This window comes from Diachasmimorpha longicaudata, chromosome 16 (assembly GCF_034640455.1).
Source record: "Diachasmimorpha longicaudata isolate KC_UGA_2023 chromosome 16, iyDiaLong2, whole genome shotgun sequence".
Taxonomy (NCBI): Eukaryota; Metazoa; Arthropoda; class Insecta; order Hymenoptera; family Braconidae; genus Diachasmimorpha; species Diachasmimorpha longicaudata.
This window is the reverse complement of record NC_087240.1, coordinates 3,795,366-3,815,661: the sequence shown is the minus strand read 5'-3', so window position 1 is coordinate 3,815,661 and position 20,296 is coordinate 3,795,366. Positions and strand designations below refer to the sequence as shown.

Sequence of the window (20,296 nt, the reverse complement as noted above, 5' to 3'; positions counted from 1 at the left end):
ATCAGAGCCTCAGGTCCATGGCCGGAAAACCCATTCTCAATGGACGGGATTCGGTTCGGAGGGTTCTTGAGACTTTCAAAGAACGACCTGACATGGCTCATGAGGTTAACTCGTACTATGGACCTGTCATCGAGAACTTTGATTGTGATAAGAGTGTCTACATGGCGGTGGAGGTCACTGCTGGCAACAGACTCTTTCATCATATTGTGGAGACTGACAAGTTTGGAACGAAAATCCTGAAGGAGATGAACAATCAGAGACTGCCGGGGGAAGTCACCTTCATGCCTCTCAATCGTCTACACGTGAAGAGCATTGATTATCCTGATACGAGTGACGCCATTCCCATGATCTCCAAGCTTAATTATGATGGGAAGTACGACAGAGCGATGAGGTACATTTTTGGGAAGACTCTCATCTGTAGAAATCTGGAAGCTGCTACTAATTTGGCGAGGACATCTGGACTTGATTGTGTGACACTCGAGGGGGATCAAGTCTCCTCCAAGGGATCACTCACTGGGGGGTACTTCAATACCCTCAGGTCCAGGCTGGAGATCCAGAAGACAAGGTCTGAACTTATGGCGCAGATCAACACGATGGAGAATGAACTGTCTAACCTGAGGGATGAGATCAAGAAGGCGGATCAGAATATATCGTCGTATGTCAGTGAGATGCAGAGAACGGAGACGAAGAACAGCAAGGCTAAAGACATCTACGACAAGATGAAGGCGGAGATCAGGCTGATGAAGGAGGAGTTGTCGGCTATCGAGAGGTATAGAACACCGAAGGAGAGGAGTCTTGCCCAGTGCACATCGAATCTCGAGGCTATGAGGGCGACCAAGGAGGGTCTTGAGAGTGAACTCCATCAGGACTTGATGGCGCAGTTGTCGGTGGCTGATCAACGGCAGGTGGATACCCTCAACGACGAGATCAGGACACTCACGAAAGAGAATAAGGAGGCTTTTGCCAAACGTATGAGACTGGAGGCTGAGAAGAACAAACTTGAGAATCTTCTTACTAATAATCTTCATCGGAGGAAGGACGAACTCGTGCAGGCACTCCAGGAGATCTCGGTGGAAGACAGGCAGAGACAGTTGGAGACTTGCAAGGCTCAGCTGTCGGACATAGAGAAAAGATTGGTCAAGGTCAATGCTGATTTCAAGACTATGAATGAGAGAGTCGGGGGCGCCACCAAAAAGCAGAAGGCTGAGGCTGCTGAGGTGGAGAAGTGGAAGGCGAAGGAGAAGGAAGTCCAGGAGAAGATCGAGTCTGATGCTAAGGATCTTGAGAAACTCGCCAGCAAGCAGAATATTCTACAGCAGAAGATCGCTGAGTGTACACAGAAGATCACGGAATTGGGGGCACTGCCTTCACCTGAGGCTTATGAGAAGTTTGGGAATATGTCGACGAAACAGCTGTTCAAGGAGATGGAGAAGGCGAATAATCAGCTGAAGAAGTACAGCCATGTTAATAAAAAGGCGTTGGATCAGTTCATGTCGTTCAGCGATCAGAAGGAGAAGCTTGTGAAGAGGAAGGAGGAGCTGGACAGAGGCGATGAGAAGATCAAGGAGCTGATGAATGTACTGGAGATGAGAAAGTGCGAGGCTATTCAGTTCACTTTTAAACAGGTTAGTAAGTACTTCAGCGAAGTCTTCAAGAAACTCGTGCCCACTGGACACGCACAACTCGTCATGAAGACGGCCGATGGGGAGGAGGGCGATGATGATACATCCACTGCTGCCGATTCTGATCGGTTCATTGGTGTCGGTGAGTTTGAGGTTTTGATGAGATTTTGGGGATGTTTTTCACGATTATGTTAATTTTTGGAATTTTTCAGGGATTAGAGTTTCGTTCACTGGACAAAAAGCTGAGATGAGAGAGATGAATCAACTTTCGGGTGGGCAAAAGTCTCTTGTGGCACTTGCCCTGATATTCGCTATTCAGAAGTGCGATCCAGCACCTTTCTATCTATTCGATGAGATCGATCAGGCTCTCGATGCCCAGCACAGAAAAGCTGTTGCTGATATGATCCATGAACTCAGCTCTGACGCACAATTTATCACCACAACTTTTAGGTGAGAATTTTTGTTAAAAAAATTGGATAAATTTTAAATTAATGGAAATTAATGAATTTTTTCAGACCTGAATTACTGCAGCACGCAAATAAATTCTATGGGGTTAAATTCAGGAATAAGGTGTCTCACGTAGAGTGTGTCACCAGGGAAGAAGCTGCTGACTTTGTCGAAGACGACACAACTCACGGATAAACGGAAAAACATATTTATTTTTATTATGAAGATAAAGAAAACATCATCTATTAATTTTTCAGAGTTTCTGCTGTAATTCTAATTCAATTCGTGAGGATTCAACTGGGAAATGTTGATTCGCTCTTCAATTTGTAATTTTAATGGAGCTGACAATTTTTCAAAAAAATAAAAAAATAAAAAAAATATCTTCTTCAATTCTGGTAATTGCACTTCATTAACTGCCCTTTTCCAACAAATTTTCCTGTACTTTCTGGGACTTCTATCGTCCAGGAATGAATAAATTATTTTTGAAGTGGAAGTGGGCCGGAAATCGGGGCGCTGAAGCCAGAAATGGCTGCCACTGTTTATACTTCCCGTGAATTTCCCTCGCTTTTTGCATTCGAGAAGCCGGTGAAGCACAAAAGCACAAGCTATTGTTGAAAAATGTACATCAAAAAGGTAATTTGAGGCTTTCATCCCTTATTCGTCCCAAATAAAGCCCCCAGGACGTCTGGAACATCAGGAATGTCAATCAATCACTTCATTTTTCGTTTTTTGTGACGAAAAACACTTCATTCTTGGTTTCAGATCGTCATCGAGAACTTCAAATCCTACAGGGGACAACATATTTTCGATGGTTTGCACCCAGGACACAATACCATAGGTTTGTAACGTTTCTTTTGTTATTTTTATGGTGAACAACAGGAATTTTCTAATAATTGTTGGGTGACTTGACGAACATAACGGAGAACATTTTTCCTCCGTTATGTTGCAGGAATTTCGCAATTATCCTGGTAACAACTGATTTTAGAGGAAAATGTCACAAGACCATTTTTGTAGCTGAGGAAATTCCCCACAGGAAGTCCCTCCGTCATTTTCCTCTAAAACCATTAATTATCGAGATAATTCGATATTTATTGGGGCTCAAAAATATCCTTCTGCACCATCATGTAATCGATCCTCATCATCATCCCCCTGAACCCTATCAGTCGGCCTCAATGGCTCCGGAAAAAGCAGCCTCTTGGAGTCCATCGTCTTCGTCGTAAGTAACCGTTACTACCCGATCACAAAAGAACAGAGGGTTTCAGTGATCAACGACAACCCCATAAACCACACGAGGTCAGCCTCAGTGGAGATAATTCTCTCGAACGACGACAATGTCCTCTCAATAGACATCTCAGAGGTGCGAATCCGCAGGGTGATCTCCCTACAGTTTGACCGCATCACCGTTAACAACCAGAACTGCCATCCAGACGAACTATTCCAGCTACTCTCACCAGTCTTCCCCAGGGAGAATCCTTATTACATTGTTCGACAGGATGAAGTGGCTCATCTGGCTACTGGCACTAACCTTATTAGGTCGATATTAATGTATTTAATCATTTATTAATTTTATTTATGTAACAAAAATCCTCGATAAAAAAAATCCTCGGGGAAACTCCGCACCCACCAGGTTCGAAGTGATTGTGATGGCGATTGGAGTCCACAAGTTTGATGAGGGTATCACCGAGCTCCTCCTCCAGATCGCGGAGAAAACGCAGTGCATTGAGGACCTGCAGACTGACCTCGAAAGTCACAGGGAGAAGCTCGCCCTTCTGATGACCAAGTACAACTACTTTACGAGGATCAACAAAACGCGTCGTTACCTGGAGCATAAGCTGTACCAGCTGCACCTCGAGGACTTGCAGTCGCAGCTGTCTCAGCTGGCAGACCCCTACGATGATGAGGTCCTGAAGGCCGAGGGGGCGAAGACAGCCTACAGCGCAGTCCACTCGGAGTACGTCGATGTGAATGCTGAGGTAATCGCTCTACAGGGGGAGATCGATCTCTTGGAGAAGATGAAGAGGAAGGGAGAGATTGAAGATATCGAGTTGGCGAAGGAGCTGAACACCCAGCAGCTGGAGAGGGAAGAAATAAGGGAGAAACTACAGGGGTTTGTATTATAGATCTAAATGTAATTATTATTTGAATTAAAAGGTAAATAATAATTAAAGGTAATAGGATATAATTAAGTTTTTGCGATATTTTCACTTTTAACTTCAATTACTTCAAGATTAAATTCGGACGAATCCGAGAGTTTCGAAAAGCGCCATGAGTTGCTCCTCTCGAGGATCTCGGAGCTCGAGGAGAAGGCGAAGGGCCTCGAGACTGCGTTGCAAGACATCAGAAACAACAGTAACGAGGTCTGCCGAGAGCTGGAACGCCACGAGTACCAGCTGATGGACCTCTCCAGGAGCAAGATCATCATCGAGAAGTTGAAGACAGGAGATCACGACCTGACTGAGGTAATGCCAAGGGCTTCTCAGGTCACCAGAATCATTCAGGAGGAGGAGGAAGAGGTCGCCAGGCTGGAAGTCACCGTAGAGAAGGCTTTTGTTCAGAGGACCGAGGGCGAGAAGGAACTGGAAAGGCTGAGGAGTCAGTTAAGCGATGTAAAGCTGCTGCTGCGTGATCACAGGAGGAAAAAGGAGGAGCTCCAGAGGGCTAGGCACGATCTCCTGGGGCGGAGGAAGGAGCAGCAGAGGGAGGCGGACGTTCTTCGTGATGATATCGAGGCACTGGAGACCCGGATTGGGACGATCAAACAAAAACTGCAGATGATGGTCAGGGGAGATGTCCTCGAGGGGATCGAGTCGGTGAGGAAGATCCTGGAGGATTGGAGGCAGAGGGACGACCGGCTGGAGCTCGTTGAGGGGGTCAAGGGGATTCTCCTGGAGGTTTTTACGTGCAGAGAACCTTCGGTGGCTTTCGCCATGGAGGTCAGGGGTGGCGATCAGCTGTTTCATTATGTCGTGAGGGACAGGATTGTCATCGCTGAGATCTTGAGGGAGATGAAGGAGAGGAACATGAGGGGAATCGTCAATTTTATCCCCCTCGGGGACGTGGAGGAGCTCCAGGTGAGGTATCCCCTGGGGGAGTTCAATTGCAGACCTTTGGTATCGTTTTTGGTACCTCGGGATGGCGAGCTCCAGAAGGCTGTGGACTTCGTCTTCGGGAAGACTGTCGTCGTGAGCAGTCTTAGGGATGGCATCGCACTTGCCAATGTCTATGACCTGCAGGCGATTACTCTGAATGGACAGCAGGTAAAAATATTTTTAAATATTTTTCTTTCGATTTGATTTTTATTTTATTTTATTTTATTTTTATTTCATTTTATTTCAATTTATGTGTTTAATGACCCTTGCCACTTGTTGATTAACCCCCCTGCAGGTCCTGAGGAAGGGTAAGTACAGGGGAGGCTTTCGAGATCGCCGAAACTCTCGACTAGAACTCTACAAAGAGTACTGTGAGCAGCGAGCTAAACTAGATGCTGTCACATTGAATCACAAGAACCTCCTCACCTCCCTCCAGTCGATGAACGATGAACTCCTTCTTCCAATGTCTGAACTCCAGAAGCTGGACGTGAAGATCCAGGCGGCTGAACAGCACATCTTGGGCCTCCAAACGGACATTGCCGAGGCATCGAGGAGCTTCGAGCAGGCATCGGACAACTACTCCCCCCTGAAGAAGTACCTGGAAGACACGAGGATGAGACTGGAGGAATCGAAGCAGGAGCTGTCAACAGTGGAGACAGAGATCGAAGATCTGGAGAGGACATCTGTCGAGGAAGTCGAGATGTCTATTCAGCAGCTTCTTGAGGACTCCCTACGGCTGGAGAAACAGAGAAAACAGGCGATCGCAGAGATTCCGCACCTGGAAGGGAGACTGTCCTCGGTGAGGGAAATCCTGTCTCGTTTAGAGAAGGACAGGGACGAGCTGGAGGCACATGTGGGGGATTACTCTCAGGATATCCTCCAGGAACGACTCGTCGTCGCCGAGCAGAAGCTGGAGAAGCGCAGGAAGGATCTGGGGGAGCGGATGCAGAGACTGGAGGTGATTGATGAGAAGATAATTGGACTTACAAGGCAGCTATCAGAGGTGGAGAAGAGGGCGAGGGACTTGGACTTCGAGAGAGAGAAGGCCAGGATGACATGGGAGGCAGCGAAGGAGGACGTGGAGGCGGTTAAAGGTAGAATGGACTGTCTCACGAGGAAGATGGGGGAGTGGGAGAAGAGACTGGCTGATGTGGGGACCCTCCCCAGCATCAGGAACCCCAGGGTTTTTGACAATATGGGGAAGAAGGCGTTGGAGAGGAAGATCAGAGACATCGGGAGGGAGGAGAAGGCTCTTGGGGCTGTCGACTGTAGCATCAAGGGTAAGATGAAGGGGCTGGAGGGACAAATGGTGGCTCTGGAGCGTCTCCTGGAGAAGGAGGAGGAGAGGAAGAGGAGCTACGAGGAGGAAATGGAAAAGATCGAGACAAAGAGGGTCGAGGCCTTGAGGGTGGGGTTCGAAAAAATCAACGAGTTTTTTGAGGACATCTTTGGGAACATCGTGACCAACGGTCGGGCCAGCCTTCTTCCAGTAGGGGAGGATGGAGAGGTGGGGGATGACTGGAGGAGCGTCAGGGGAGCCAGGATTAGGGCGACTTTTGCCGGTGGACAGGAGGTGGAGAGAATGTATCAGCTCTCTGGGGGACAGAAGACTGTCATCGCTCTGTGTCTGATCTTTGCTGTTCACAGGTTCAAACCTGCGCCTTTTTATTTACTTGACGAGATTGATAAGGCACTTGATGGGTGCTTCAGGGCATCTGTGGCTGGGATGGTTCATGAGATGAGTAGGAATGCACAGTTTGTGATCGTCACGTTTAGAGAGGAGTTGGTGATGCTGGCTGATAGATTTTTCAAGGTGACTTCCAGTCATGACTGCTCACATGTGCAGGACTGCAACAGGGAGGAGGCTCTGGAGATCATTAGGAAAGATGCTGAGGAGGAGTGATTTTTTTTCATTTTTATTATTTTTTTCAGTTTGCGATTACACTCATATATATTTTTTTAATTGTCTCAAAGGTGTTGAATGACAGAAATTATTATAAACATTAGTGTATTGTAGTATTGTAAAACTGTTCATTTGCTTGTTCTGAATTTCACGAAGAACTAATGTTCATGAAATAAATGGAATTTTAATTAATTAAATTAGTTGAGAACGTTCAGTTGGAGAATATAAACGAAACAGGAAGAAAAGTTTCATATCTCTCCGACTTGAGGATTTTTATTAGATTTAAAATCTCCCTCGAAACAGATGAAACTCTTCTCAACCTGAAATTATGACACTCGTTAGGTTATAACGATGATCGTGAGTTCCCACCATGATGTACAGTGGTCCAGCCCTCATTTTCGTCATCTGGATAACAGCACAGGTACCTCTATCCTCAGAATTAAACTTCAGTCGCGAAGCAACGACCTGTTCGAGTTAATCTTAACTGTCAGTCACTTTTCACTAAATACCTCGAAAACTAAGAGGAATTTCGAAACGTTTCTCATGACCTTTTTTGTAGAGCGAAGTGAGGGCTATAAAAAATGTCTCGACGAAAATTGCGCTATCTCCTTCAGATTCGTCGATATTCCTCTAAAACTTCACGTGAACGAATTCTTCTTTTCGCTATTGAATTTTATTTAAGAACTTGAGGCTCACGTTGAAAAATTTTCAGTCGATAATGTCCCACATCCTGGCAACTTCGACCAATCCCTATACATCGGAGTTCTCGTTCAGTCCGGAGCACCATCCCTCGGAGAACCCCAGCTGTCCCACCAGGAAATCCCGTAAAATTCGTGAGTCATGGGATGATAAGTATTTTATCACCGATAGTCGTAAAAACGGTGCTGACGACATCGCGAGAAATGGGAAATCATCGGTGGAAATTATGGCCATCCTTCTGCCGTGTGCACACCCTCCGGATGGTCCCATAAACAACGTGAATATGAGCCTGTGGGGTTTTCATCTGCAGAAGTACTCGAAGATCACGAGGTGCCATCGAAAAGTTGTCATCTCCATCAAAATTACGAATGTTGGAAAGGTATTTAATCCTCTGAATTTTATTCATATGAAATTACTCCTGAAAAGAAAAATGAAACGAAAAATATTGATAAAATAAACCAAAAATCCCCTGCAATTTGTGTAATTTGCTTGCAGACAGACACAGAAGATCGATTCATAGTGATAGACCACGTGACAGACCCACTTACAATGCGAAAATCCCGACTGATGGAGCCGTACGTGATAAAAATCCGACAGGAGCAAGTGCTCCAGCTTTACGACCTGACCTTCCAAAGCGTGAGTATATCCAGGTCAAACCGCGTTCTGATGGACCGGCCGGCGGAAAAATACTGTCGGTCGGGTCGCCTCCATCCAAGTGAAGGTACAGTACCAGGAAGCAGTGACATATCGATTTGAAATTTAGGTGGTCAATGCTGAGGCGACCGAGGAGGTGATAAACAACGAGAGGGAGACTTTCATCGGTTGCGATGATTACTCGGATCATCCCACCTGCGGGGAAATGTTCTACCGAGGGGTGAAGATACCACACAGTCAGGTAATGAATTTGTTTAACAATTTTTTTTTAATCGAACATAAAATATTTATTTTACAAAAATACATTTTATTCACAATTTATGATCATCTCAATTTACGATTTAGTATGAGTTCATTAGTTAATCAATTAATTATCATAAATTGACTTATCTCAGTTGACGAATTTCTGAATTCATCGATTAACAATTTCAAAATAAATTGCCATGATTTTGACTGACATATCTAAAATACAAAACGCTATCAATAACCAACCCCCAGGGCTTCTGCTGCCCCTGCGACACAGATTTTCCGTTTCAACTCCCCCCAAACTCGACAGTATCCGCTGGCGGACCTCAATTTAACCACGAAACGTTCAGAGATGACGCAAAGTCGATGGAAAGTCCCTCGGAGGGTCTTCACTCACCAAGACCACTGTCAACGTATCCCAGTCGTCTCAAAGGGGAGAAATACTCGAAACCCCATGTTGACTCTCTGAACGTCACCCTGACAGAGCACCCAGAGGTATCACTAGACAGATACCCCCCCAAATTCGCGACCTACCCCGTCCATCACAACTCCGAAAGGGCGTCTCAAATTTCAAATCAAGTAGAACAGTCCCACCCCCCCGAACCGGTCCACCATATTGTTCGGAGAAAATGGAACAGAAATCGTCTGAACAGACTCCGCAGTATATTAATGAAAAGTCACGTCAGGAATAATGAAAAACGTCGTTCAGACGCAGATGTATCTTCACACATGACAAATTCCGCTCCTGACGCTTTTAAAAAACTAAAACCGAATCAGGACGAAAAAATTCCGTTCCATTCTGAAGACTCAGGACCTTCAGAGGACCTTCAATCACTCCATTCATCCAAAATCATCGATCTCGTGACTCCACGTCCTCGAATAATAATTGATCGTTTTAAAATTCCTCCTGACATCGCCAGAAACTTCGTGAACCGCAAACTCCTGCACTTCATCACTGATCGTGACTCCAAAATGCCCCCCCAAACGCCAAAGCAAGTGGAACCACCCCCCATCCCCCAACCGATTCGCCATATTCGCAAAAAATGGCGTAAAAATCATAAATTCATAAACCGTCGACTCCTGCACTCTCCGCGAATAGAGAACCCCCCGTCCCGCGATTTCGCCATCTCCTTAACCGGGAAAATCCACGTGGATGGTGAAGCCAACAGTGGCCCAATGTCAATAACCTTCGACACCGGAGACCCACCCAATTCCCTCCCCCTAAAAATAAACCGTCGATCAGCTGAGGGCGACGTCCCTCAGGAGATCGTGCCCAGACGGCCATTGAAAACCTCTCGTTCCGACTCGATAAAAAACCTCATATCCAATGAACTACCAGAGAACGACTCCACCGACCTTGAGACAGTAACGACTGTCGACAGAATTCGCCCGTTCGCCCTCCCGGACGAGCCGAGTCCCCCTCCCCTCCCGTCAAACCGAGTGCAGTCCCCCGTGAACTTGAAAATAATTGGATTGATAAGTATGTCGAATCCCTCGGCCCCAAAATCAGAGCCAGAACGGACTAAGGGCTGGGGGGACGTTAATTCAGTCTCCACGATGTCCACTAAACAGGAGCGAGGATCATCCCTGCCTCCTGAGACTCCAGCCAGACCGGAAACACCGGCAACATCAGTCCCCCCATCGACAATGACACCAAAATGGCAGAGTGAACTTCCCGAGACAGTCACATTTATCATCGACAGCGATGACGAGACCCCGAACGACACGAACTCCCAGACGTGTCCACTAGTCTGGACGAAGGGTTCATCAACAGCGGGAATTGGAAGGACTTCATCAGGACCGAGGGTAAATGATAATAAATTGATCAGTTCTATCAGGCCGATACAAATGGAGAATGATGATTCAGCAGTGGATGGGGTAACGAGAAGTGATGATACCGAGGAAGCTAGACTGGGCAACATGTTGGCGGTGATGGAGTTCATCAGCAAGATGAAACGTATCCTGACGGGGGAGAACTGCCAGGAGGAGCCGGGGACTGTCATCAGACTCCAGAAGTTCGTGATAACCCCGGAGAACGCCTCCAGCATCGAGGACGAGCTCGTGAGGTCCGGGACATCTAGACCATCGTCTCCAGGAGGCTCGGGGAATACCCAGATGCCGACTGGAGTCCCCAGACAGACGTACATAACGAGAATAATAAATAGACCGAAAAGTAGTCGAGCTGAGGCACTCGAAACCCTCGGGGGTGAATTAATCGAGTACCTGGCGAGGGCGGACGACTCTGGCGAGCGTCGAGCTGGCAAAATGGGGCAGCAGTTCTCTCTGGATTCGGAGGGTGCTTCTGAAAACAATCGACAAGTTGGGAGAGAAATTTCTTCTGATGCTGGACCGAGGGACGAGCGAACGAGGCGGAAACGCTGGCGGCGAAGGAAAAAGAAAAAAAAGAAGAAAAAGTGGTTCCGGCGATTTGGAAGGCAATTAATGAGTCTCGATGCGCAAGATGTTCTCGATGAAATCTACGATGACGAGGGGGATGTGCCAGGCAGAAGTGTGGGTAGTGGATATCGGGGGAGAAGTAAACGGGAAAGTGCCAGTGGATTTCAGATACGCGGTGGACAGAATTGTATGGATCGAAGACATCCACCGAATGTGAATCCAGAAAAATATCTGGAGTCAGCGCATTGTTTACGTTTCAGCGATTTATGGCAAGTGATTTATATAAAACGAATTTCTTGTTCTCTCTTGGCTGCGGCGGAAGGGATGGGGGGGGGGGGGGGGCAAAAAGACATACTCTAAGACGATTTATAAAAGTCGAGGTGGAAATCTATCATAAAGGTTGATCTTTTTCATTTTTATTTTAGGTATTCAGTTTATAAACTTGGAAAACCCGTTGTTGAGCACGGGGTGTTTATTCAAATATTCAAGCGAGGGAGGGAGAACACAGGATGGAGGGATTTGACTCGGGGCGAGATGATTAGGTAAGTATATTAAAATAAAAAGTAAAATTTACTTGGGAGGGGGAAAAAAAAGAGTTTGAAGCGGTCGAAACTCTTGAGAAATTGTTTTCTCTTCCGTGAGGCATGTTGGGGGGAAGGAACAGTTGTTTCCAGTTGAGAAACTAATGGCTGCAAATTAATTTATCATCGTGGATTGTATTTAAAATTTTTCCAAGTTTTTAATTCTGTTGGAACGTTTATTCCGGTTCATAATCGTGACCTGGTGTGACCTTAGCTTGAGTTCTCGTGACTTTATAAGCTTTTGGTGCTGTGCGACGGTCATATTGCCTGCATTTGGGCTTTCTGCGACCTTTACATGGGCCTTTAAGACCCCCTGATGTTCGTTACACCTCAGCCGACCGTCGTATGACCTTTACATGAGCCCGGTTGGCTTCCACAGGCTTCGTATGATTCTATGACCCTCATATAAATTTTACAGAATTTTGTGTGAACCGCGAGTGTCCCTACGACTCTCCGAATCCTTTGTCACTATTTAAACCTTTCTGTAACCTTTGCTTAACCCTGTATGACCTGCACAGGGTCTGATTTAGGCATTTTTCATAATTTCCATTCGTATGAACCATTTTCGTAAGAACCAGTCGTTTCGCATCCAGAACCCACAGCCTGAAAATAGATTTATCATCCTCAACTCGTGCTCGAAATTTTTCTCCCCAAGTTTTTTAACTCCCCTTCTAAAAACTCTCCTCCCATTCACCGACAACAGACAAGCCAAACAGATACCCTTATCTTTTACCGTGCTGCTGGTTACACCCTGAGAAATAAAAATAAAGTCAAAATTTTAACGTAAGAGAATAGACCAGAAACTTCATTTTCCAGATTAGGAACTTTTACGAGACATCAGAGAGATAAAACTCCAACGATAGTTTTCACATACATTCAGGAGAAATTACAAGTCCCAGAATCGAGTTTAAATTCAAATACCCAGAGGCTGTTGATTCCACTCGGTCAAAATAATGATAAAAAATCAGGTACTCCATTTACAGATTGCCAATACTCATTTCCCGATTTATAAAATACATTTGTATGTTTATTTTTCGGATGGAAAAATCTCAGAGGGGATGAGTGAATATCTGATAATTCCATCGAATCAAATAACTAGCGAGGGGCGCGAGTGCGACAAGGCTGGAGTTGGTTTTTCAGCTTTTGTCATGCAGAAAGATCGATGCGCACGTAAACGCGGCAGTTGCCTGAGGAATCAACCCCTTGACTACTGGCGTCACGACGTGGTACAGTTTTTTTTATTATAAAAATGCTTTAAAAAAAATTGAAATCCCTTGAGGGAGAATTTATGACTGAGGTATCGAATTTCCCATCACTAGAGGAATAATTGTCATGTGACATTCGATGAAACTCTGCTGACAGGAAATTAAGTGGATAGATTCATTGATATTCCTTGGAAGCTCGTCGAGAAACAACTGTTAAATAATTTCCCGGGGTTTTGTTTATTAACAGAATGCCCGACAGTCTGGCAAACCGGGCTGCTACTTCCTGAGCAATTTTGCTGAGGTACCAGTCAATCCCATCAAGTACAACGTGACTGATACCAGTGAAGGACGAGAGTATCTCAGTCTTGTGCAAAATAGCCATCACGTGTCTACCCTCGAAATTGAGGTCAGGGCTGATGACAATAACGTCATCGCAACTGGGTACATTTCAATTCAGAATATGAATTCATTACAACTTTCCACTCAATTTTAATTAAATTAGCTCGAAAAATAAGAGTGACTCTCTGTCGAAAAAAAAATTTTATTTGTGCGAATTCAATTAACTTGGTTCTGGAGTAGATAATTATTTTTTCACCAAGCCAAATTAATTAACTGCTAAAACCCACCAATGTTACATTAAATATTCAACAGTTCGGCTGGACGTATAACCGAGGTTCACGTTATTGGAACTGCTGACGTAATAAAAATGTCGATCAGGCTAACTAACACGGGATTAGTATCTTCGGATTATCAGGCACGTATCGTTGATTGTCCATCGGGATTACCGAACTCTTGGGCGCATCCAATCACACGAAAATACCGAGTTCCACCCCAGCACGATTCACTAGTGACTCTGGATATTCCTGGGCGAATTTCCATTGACGGATTCGAGTGCAATGGTACACCTCTCATGAATGACAAACATCAAAGAGTTATTGGATATTAAGGGGCTTCAATTCCTGATTCAGACTGGGGACATGAAAATGAAGGTCATTTTTTTACGGCATGTGACAAATTTATTACTGTCCCGGGATGACAGATTTTTCATCCGGATTTATTGCTTCGTCTGTTGTTGAAAAAACATTTTTTGAAAATAATCTGGAGGAAGATGGGATTTTTTTGGCGACATTTTGGCGGATGATATTGCAGCAATCTTGCAGTAATTAACCGACCAAGGCTGAACTCAATAGCTAAGAAAATTGAATGAACAGAAATTTCCAGAAAATTTTCATCCCGAATAAAATTGCTCATTAATTCCAATAAATTTAACGAACTGATGGAGGCAACTTGCCACTTCTGAATGATACCTTCGGCAAATGCCAATAATCATTACCCAACTAAAAATAAATATTCCACATTAGCGATTGTCCAATCTCCCCAACAGACACATCCTCAATCGTCTGGGACCCCAATAAATTCAAAATTTCATCTCAACCTCTGGCACTGTAACCAATAATCTTTGAGAGCAATTTGCCCCCAGCTCTGTGAACAATATTATGCTCACGTGAGTTTGTACACTGAGCTGGACGGCTAATATACGCTTGGATGAATGTTTGCAGTTGAAGTGATAAACTATCGCGGTGAGTTGGTGGCTGCTAGGAGGATCATAGTGCACAAGATGAATCGTTGTTTCTGCCTCTGGCACTGCATTTGCACGTGCTATGAAAGCCACCGTGGATTTTCATGCTTACCGATGACACCTGAGCATTATCATCAGGCTGGATTCCGTGGTCCAGTGCCAGCAATCAATCCCAGAACTTCGTCACTATTTAAAGGGGCCATTGACATTATCATTATCATCATCGTTATCTTCGCTATTTTTTTGGCACTCGGTACGCTGGAAAAAAAATTATTTTGTCAAATATTCGTGTACTTGAGGGAAGTGTTTATTCTCAAAAGTCAACTGATTTGGCAAAAATATTTTTCTTCCTCAGTCTACATTATTCATTAGTGGAGGGCGTCCCGCTAGACTGATTAATTAAATTTTCGCCCTGATCGTAATTTAGGAATCGCTAAGTGGATTATTGGAGTTCTATCTCCCCCCGTTGGCCGATGGGGATTGGATAATCTCGTTGCGGGATTAAAAATTGACGAGTACATCGAGCCTGAGCTCAAGTGTAGGTGTGTCATTACCGATGATGAGGGCATTCCCATTCATCCAGACACCGGTAGACGAACTGTTCGATTATGCAGTAAAACCGCTGAATTTTTTATAAATTCTCTCTTCTTGTTCATTTATCCGTGCTGTATTCTTTGTGATTGTATGGGGAAAATTGCTAAATGCAGACACCCTGAACGACACGATGATAGCAAGGTAAATACTTAATTGAGGGAATTATTTGTCTGGATCTTCTTTCATTGACTTTTTCCACAGTGATTAATGGTTTCAGGATCGGTTGATCGATAAGGACGGGATGCGTATTATATCCGTGAGGTCCTATGGAGACATGAAAAATTCTAAGTTGGAGCAAGAGGACACTGAGTACGTAATTACGGAGCTGAAAAAGTCTCAAGTGTCCCTTCAAGATTTTTCCAACAAGTCGAAGAATAAATTCTGAATTATTGAGGAAAGTTTTTTCATTAGAATTGTGGGGCTGATTATTTTTTAGTATACGGATTATCATTCAGTGTTTTATTATATTAATTATCTGAATTGTCTGAAAATTATTTCCAGGAAATACTGAATTTCTGCGTCGTTTTTCCACTAAATAATAGCCTCAAATTATATCATCGGAAGTTTATAATTAGACCAGGACTCACTGAGTATGTAATTACATCCCTAAAAATCTCAAGTGTCTCTCCAAGATTTCTTCAACAGCTCAAAGATTAAATTCTGAATTATTGCGAAAAGTTTTCTAATTATAATCATCCAGTCACTTGTTTTTTAATACAGCTAGTTACTATTCATCGTTTTTATAACCTTACAAACTCGAGTGATGGACGAGTATTTAATAAACTCAAGGGGTCTAGATTATTTAAGCTGATGAGTGTGCTTGAAGATATTTTGATACTGAGTGCCCTTGGACTTGTCGTACTCCTGACACTCGGTAATACGCGATTATTGGAGATAAAAAAATATCAAAAGCGAAGTGGTGAAGCGAGATCAAGGGACATTTCCGGCGATATCTCCGAATTTAAGGGGGATAGCGGAATTTTTCTGTAGACATTGTTTATAGTACTCAATTCGCTCCACAAAAAAGTCAGAATAAAAATTTTGCCATCTTCCATAGATTCCAAGATATTCATGAGAAAGTGGCCCACAGTCGAAAGTGCATCATCTCGTTTTACCACTTCGCTGGTGATTCAATAAGCTCGAGCCCTCAAAGAGATTGATTAATGGATTTTAAGGTGTCCTTAAGTGGCTGGGTGGATTCTGCATTCCAGGATTGAGCCAATGGGGATTGGATACACTTTTAGAGGGCACGAAAATTGACGAGTGTTATACCGCACATTCCAGATGCAAATGTTTAGTGAATGGTGACAAAGAGAATTTAATTCATTCAAACTGTAGTCCACGCACGATTCGTATATGCAGCAGGTAGAATACAAATTTTTTTCCTCTTCCACTTTGAATGGCCTGCAGTGTTCAGTGTTCAAGTGGGCGCAGGTAGAACGACGTGGGAGGGGGGGAAACCTCATTACCAAAATCGTAAATTCTTCGAATTTATAAATTTATCTACATGATTATTTTCTGTTTTATTTACAGAAAATTGGAGTTGTTACTTAATTTTGTTTTCTTCTTGACGTACCCCATTGCCGCGTGCTGCCAGTGCACGAGGGCCTGTGGCAAGAAGAGGGGACATTACACTGAGGAGTCCAAAGTAAATGTTGAAAGAGAATTATTACATATTGTCTTTCACAAAAATTTATCATGAAATTTCCCATTTTTATTTCAACGTTTAATTAATTTTTCCCTCGAGTAATGAGTGAATTTCCTAATCAGATGTCTCTCATCACCGGTAAAAAGCCTTCTCCGGGAACAATATCCGTTCCCTCATATGGGGAATGCAAGAATTCAAGGCTTGAGACTGAAGACACTCAATACGTAGTCCAAGAGTTGAAAAATTCCGGCGAAACTCTGGCTGCAAAAAAACACAAAAAACAGCACCTGAAGCCTCGGAGGAGCTCCAGCTTATCAGGAAAATTATCTCGTGAGTTGAGTCATCCGTAAATCGGGAATTATCGTTACGAAAGAAACATTTTTACCGCAGGCAAAACCTCATCAGTGCAGCGATTGGTAAACGACCTCCTCGGTAAGCGAATAGTCTTCAGGAATTTGAGAGAGTCACTGGGTGACCTGAAAGTGCCACAAGGCAAAATGTATTCATTACGAGGATATTTCATGAACGCCGAGGATAATGGCTTCAGATTCATCACCCCCTGTCCTTTCAAACAGGTGAATATACCCGAATGACAATTAAACCTCTTCTGAGGTTGACAAAAATGTGAAAATTTAGGAGATTAGTCATAAGACCACCCTCGAGTTTCGTTGGCCCTCAGAAATGAAAGGAAATCAATTAAACTAATTATTATTAATTAATAATATATTATGACTGAAAATTGAGAGTACAAAAGCTTTCATTGCGACAGCAATCACTGAATAAAACCTGAAATATTTGGATTGCTCTATTAACGGATGTTTTCATTCAATTCGCCACGAATTCAGAGATAAACTAATCGACATTGCATTTCAAATAAACGAGTAACAAAAGGAGAGGACGAATGTTAATTGGATTTGGCAGAAATAAATTTATGATGCATCACATTGTATTAAACAATAGTGCACTTCGTTCAGATAACTGGAATGAGGTGACCAGTTTTTTTTATCATTAACAATCAAGATCACGATACGAAAAAATTAATTTACATGACAAATGCCTTTACAAACTGACAATTAAAAATCCATAAAATGACGAATAAATTCCATTCCAAATAGCTCCTAACGAGCCCTTTTTCCTTCCAGCACTGGGTAATAGACGCTGACGGGGCAGCTCAGCCGTGCACTCCCCCCCTGGTGCATCAAAGCAGTCTATTCATGAAGAATTTCAAAAATGCCAAAGAAATTTACGAAAGCAACGAAATGTCACTTATACCCAGAGCTGTCTGCATAAATGTACCATTCTTAACATCTGACCTGAGTGAATAGAAGGCTACAGACTCATTTAGTGGTAATTGCTCATTTATTTTTTTTCGTTTTATTAATTTTACTTTGAATTTTATTTTCTGTAGTCGCGTTGAAGCAAAAAAATTTTTTTTTCCTCTTTCAAAGTGATATTTTAACGCCTGTTCAGTGAAACAGGCGGCAATATATATTAATATTTATGAAGATAATCCAGTCAGGTTTTGAATGAATGGGTTCACACCAGGTCTCGCTGGGAGGTGCAGAGAAAGGCCCTTTCACCGTTTAAACGATCTGATGACCCACCTCGATACGCATTCTCATAATTTTTTGCTTCCGGAGGGAAGCAGAAGCACTAATAGATATTTCTTTTTTATTTTATCCGCGTTATCAGTCTATTTTACCGTTTTTTAATTTTTTTAAACATTTTTAACAATTGTTCAACCACCTCCGATTACTTTTAACTCGTTTCATTCAATTCTCCCAAGGGGAACATTCTTCAAACCTCATTTTTCCGACTGATTTCATCCCCTCTCGCGTGACAATTCATTTCCCATAAATCTAAACGATTGCCCCAGCTCCTAAATAATTCCCAAGCACAGGCTCACGTGTTGCATTAATATCGATGAATTCTTCTCCATCAGATCTATCGAAAATTCCGATGTAGAAACAAGTCGTTCTTCTTGCGGTTTGATAGCCATCGACTAGCAGGTTTTCTCAGTTTGTTTCTCACGGACTCCATAGAGAGAAAACTATGGGAGAGTCGTACTGCATTTGCCCCTTCCTCCCTCGCCCCTCTTCATCCTAAAGGGCGGCAATGTACATGTCCTCGGTATCAGTAACAACAAACCTGAAGTCAAAAGTGCCTCTCAAACCACGTCGAATCGTGTGAGTCACGTTTGGGTGATAAATAAGGAAACTACGTTAGCTTGTGGCTTTCAATGGGCAATGCCTTCAGAGCTGGAATTGGTGCACTGGGTGCGAGGAACCATTTTTGGGGGTTGAGGATACATTTTCCGAACTACTGGCCAATTAATGTCGGTGGAACAACCTCTCGAAAGGATAAATCGGTTAAAGTAATGTTTAAAAATATAAATGAGTGCGAGTTTGCCATAAATCATGAGACGAATTTTTTCTATTTTTTTATTTTTCTATTTTTTTTTTATATTATTCCGAGGCTTTTCGATGATTTAGTCATTTAATGTAGTTAGATAAGATCATAATAATGACTGGAATATTTTCATCCAGTCATCCAGTCCAGTCCAGTCCAATTTTTTTTTTTTTATTATGGAAAATAAAAAATGGAAACGGAAATAAATGGAACATAACGTGTTAATTAATGAAAACTAAAACATTGGAGTCTCCGGGTAATATTGAATGGATTTAGGCGTTAAACAGCGCCTTTTGTGCGGAATCCCCCTCACCTGGCTCCTGATAAATAACCAAAGCGTGATAAACAATGTTGAAAAAGGCACCAAAGTGCGGAGATTGGGCTATTGTACCCATACACCGTCAGACGTGTTATTCGAACATTTAAAACAATGGCCACGCGTTTGTACGGTCATGAGGTACGGATAGGCATATTCATGGTGGTCAAAGCGCTTATGCTTTTGTTCTCAGTGTTAATCACCATTGTCATGGACCGTTGACAGAAGGACCCATCCACTGTGCAAAATCTCACCAGGGATTTCATTCAATCCTTTATACATTTTTCCAGAGCTCAGATTCTGGGGAATAAAAGACTTTTCAGTCATATTTTTTTTTGTTTCACGTGAGTGTGAACTCATTCTGTGGAAATAAATTTTTTTTCGGCATTGTGGAACTGTCTGCGGAGACTTCTTTCGGGATTTATGTTCGACATTCGGGAATCGATCAATTGAAAATGGATGCTTGCCAGGAATAAGGCCTCCAGGGGTTCCCCTCTGCAATTAGTTGTATTGGGGAATATTGATGAACTTCGGGTGCAGAAATTAAAACTAATGAAAAATACGCATTTATATTTCAACTCTAAATATTCTGTTTTTTTTTTCAGGTTCAAATGTAAAAAGCTACTGAGATTTTGGAAATTTAATGGGAAATCTTGGAAATGATTTTTTATTGTGAAATCTCTCCTTGGGATTTCTTTGTTTACCTCACACTGTTTAATCAATAGTTAATGAACTCCACACGAAGGGTTTCGCTATTCAACGATTCCCCGTTATAATCTGGGTTGACCAAGGCGATAACCCCGGAGAACCTAATTCCCCAGCCGCAACGAAATCTCTTCCGGTTAGTACATACACTGGCCGTGTGATTACCGTTATATACCGGTGATAAAGATACTTTTCTTCTTTT

At 43.2% G+C, this 20,296-nt stretch overlaps 5 protein-coding genes across 6 annotated transcripts in view; all 5 read left to right on the top strand.

Annotated features, from left to right (window-relative positions):
- The first annotated feature begins 6 nt into the window (after positions 1-6).
- LOC135169912 (structural maintenance of chromosomes protein 3-like) lies at positions 7-2,417 on the top strand. Its single transcript, XM_064135330.1, has 3 exons — positions 7-1,764; positions 1,835-2,072; positions 2,138-2,417. The coding sequence occupies exons 1-3, from the start codon at positions 18-20 to the stop codon at positions 2,262-2,264; spliced, it is 2,112 nt and encodes a 703-aa protein (XP_063991400.1). The 5' UTR covers positions 7-17; the 3' UTR covers positions 2,265-2,417.
- A 141-nt stretch (positions 2,418-2,558) lies between these two features.
- On the top strand, positions 2,559-7,389 carry LOC135169909 (structural maintenance of chromosomes protein 3-like). Its single transcript, XM_064135327.1, has 6 exons — positions 2,559-2,702; positions 2,832-2,907; positions 3,233-3,602; positions 3,697-4,176; positions 4,297-5,326; positions 5,454-7,389. Exons 1-6 carry the CDS (start codon positions 2,688-2,690, stop codon positions 7,059-7,061), a joined length of 3,579 nt encoding a protein of 1,192 aa, XP_063991397.1. The 5' UTR covers positions 2,559-2,687; the 3' UTR covers positions 7,062-7,389.
- A 227-nt stretch (positions 7,390-7,616) lies between these two features.
- Positions 7,617-9,016, top strand: LOC135170261 (uncharacterized). Its single transcript, XM_064135942.1, has 5 exons — positions 7,617-8,139; positions 8,256-8,396; positions 8,524-8,655; positions 8,913-8,969; positions 9,011-9,016. The coding sequence occupies exons 1-5, from the start codon at positions 7,780-7,782 to the stop codon at positions 9,014-9,016; spliced, it is 696 nt and encodes a 231-aa protein (XP_063992012.1). The 5' UTR covers positions 7,617-7,779.
- LOC135169906 (uncharacterized protein) lies at positions 8,994-20,133 on the top strand. The gene is made up of 16 exons (XM_064135326.1): positions 8,994-11,326; positions 11,483-11,599; positions 12,455-12,606; positions 12,692-12,864; positions 13,091-13,284; positions 13,495-13,742; positions 14,403-14,675; positions 14,850-15,157; positions 15,234-15,325; positions 15,814-15,890; positions 16,192-16,381; positions 16,550-16,664; positions 16,787-16,994; positions 17,055-17,239; positions 17,807-18,011; positions 19,995-20,133. The coding sequence occupies exons 1-15, from the start codon at positions 9,027-9,029 to the stop codon at positions 17,987-17,989; spliced, it is 4,815 nt and encodes a 1,604-aa protein (XP_063991396.1). The 5' UTR covers positions 8,994-9,026; the 3' UTR covers positions 17,990-18,011; positions 19,995-20,133.
- Positions 20,122-20,296, top strand: part of LOC135169905 (uncharacterized) — a 54,057-nt gene continuing 53,882 nt past the window's right edge. For both annotated transcript variants that reach the window (XM_064135323.1, XM_064135322.1), the window contains exon 1: positions 20,122-20,230. The gene's annotated coding sequence lies outside the window, so the exon portion shown is untranslated. The remainder of the gene's footprint in view (positions 20,231-20,296) is intronic.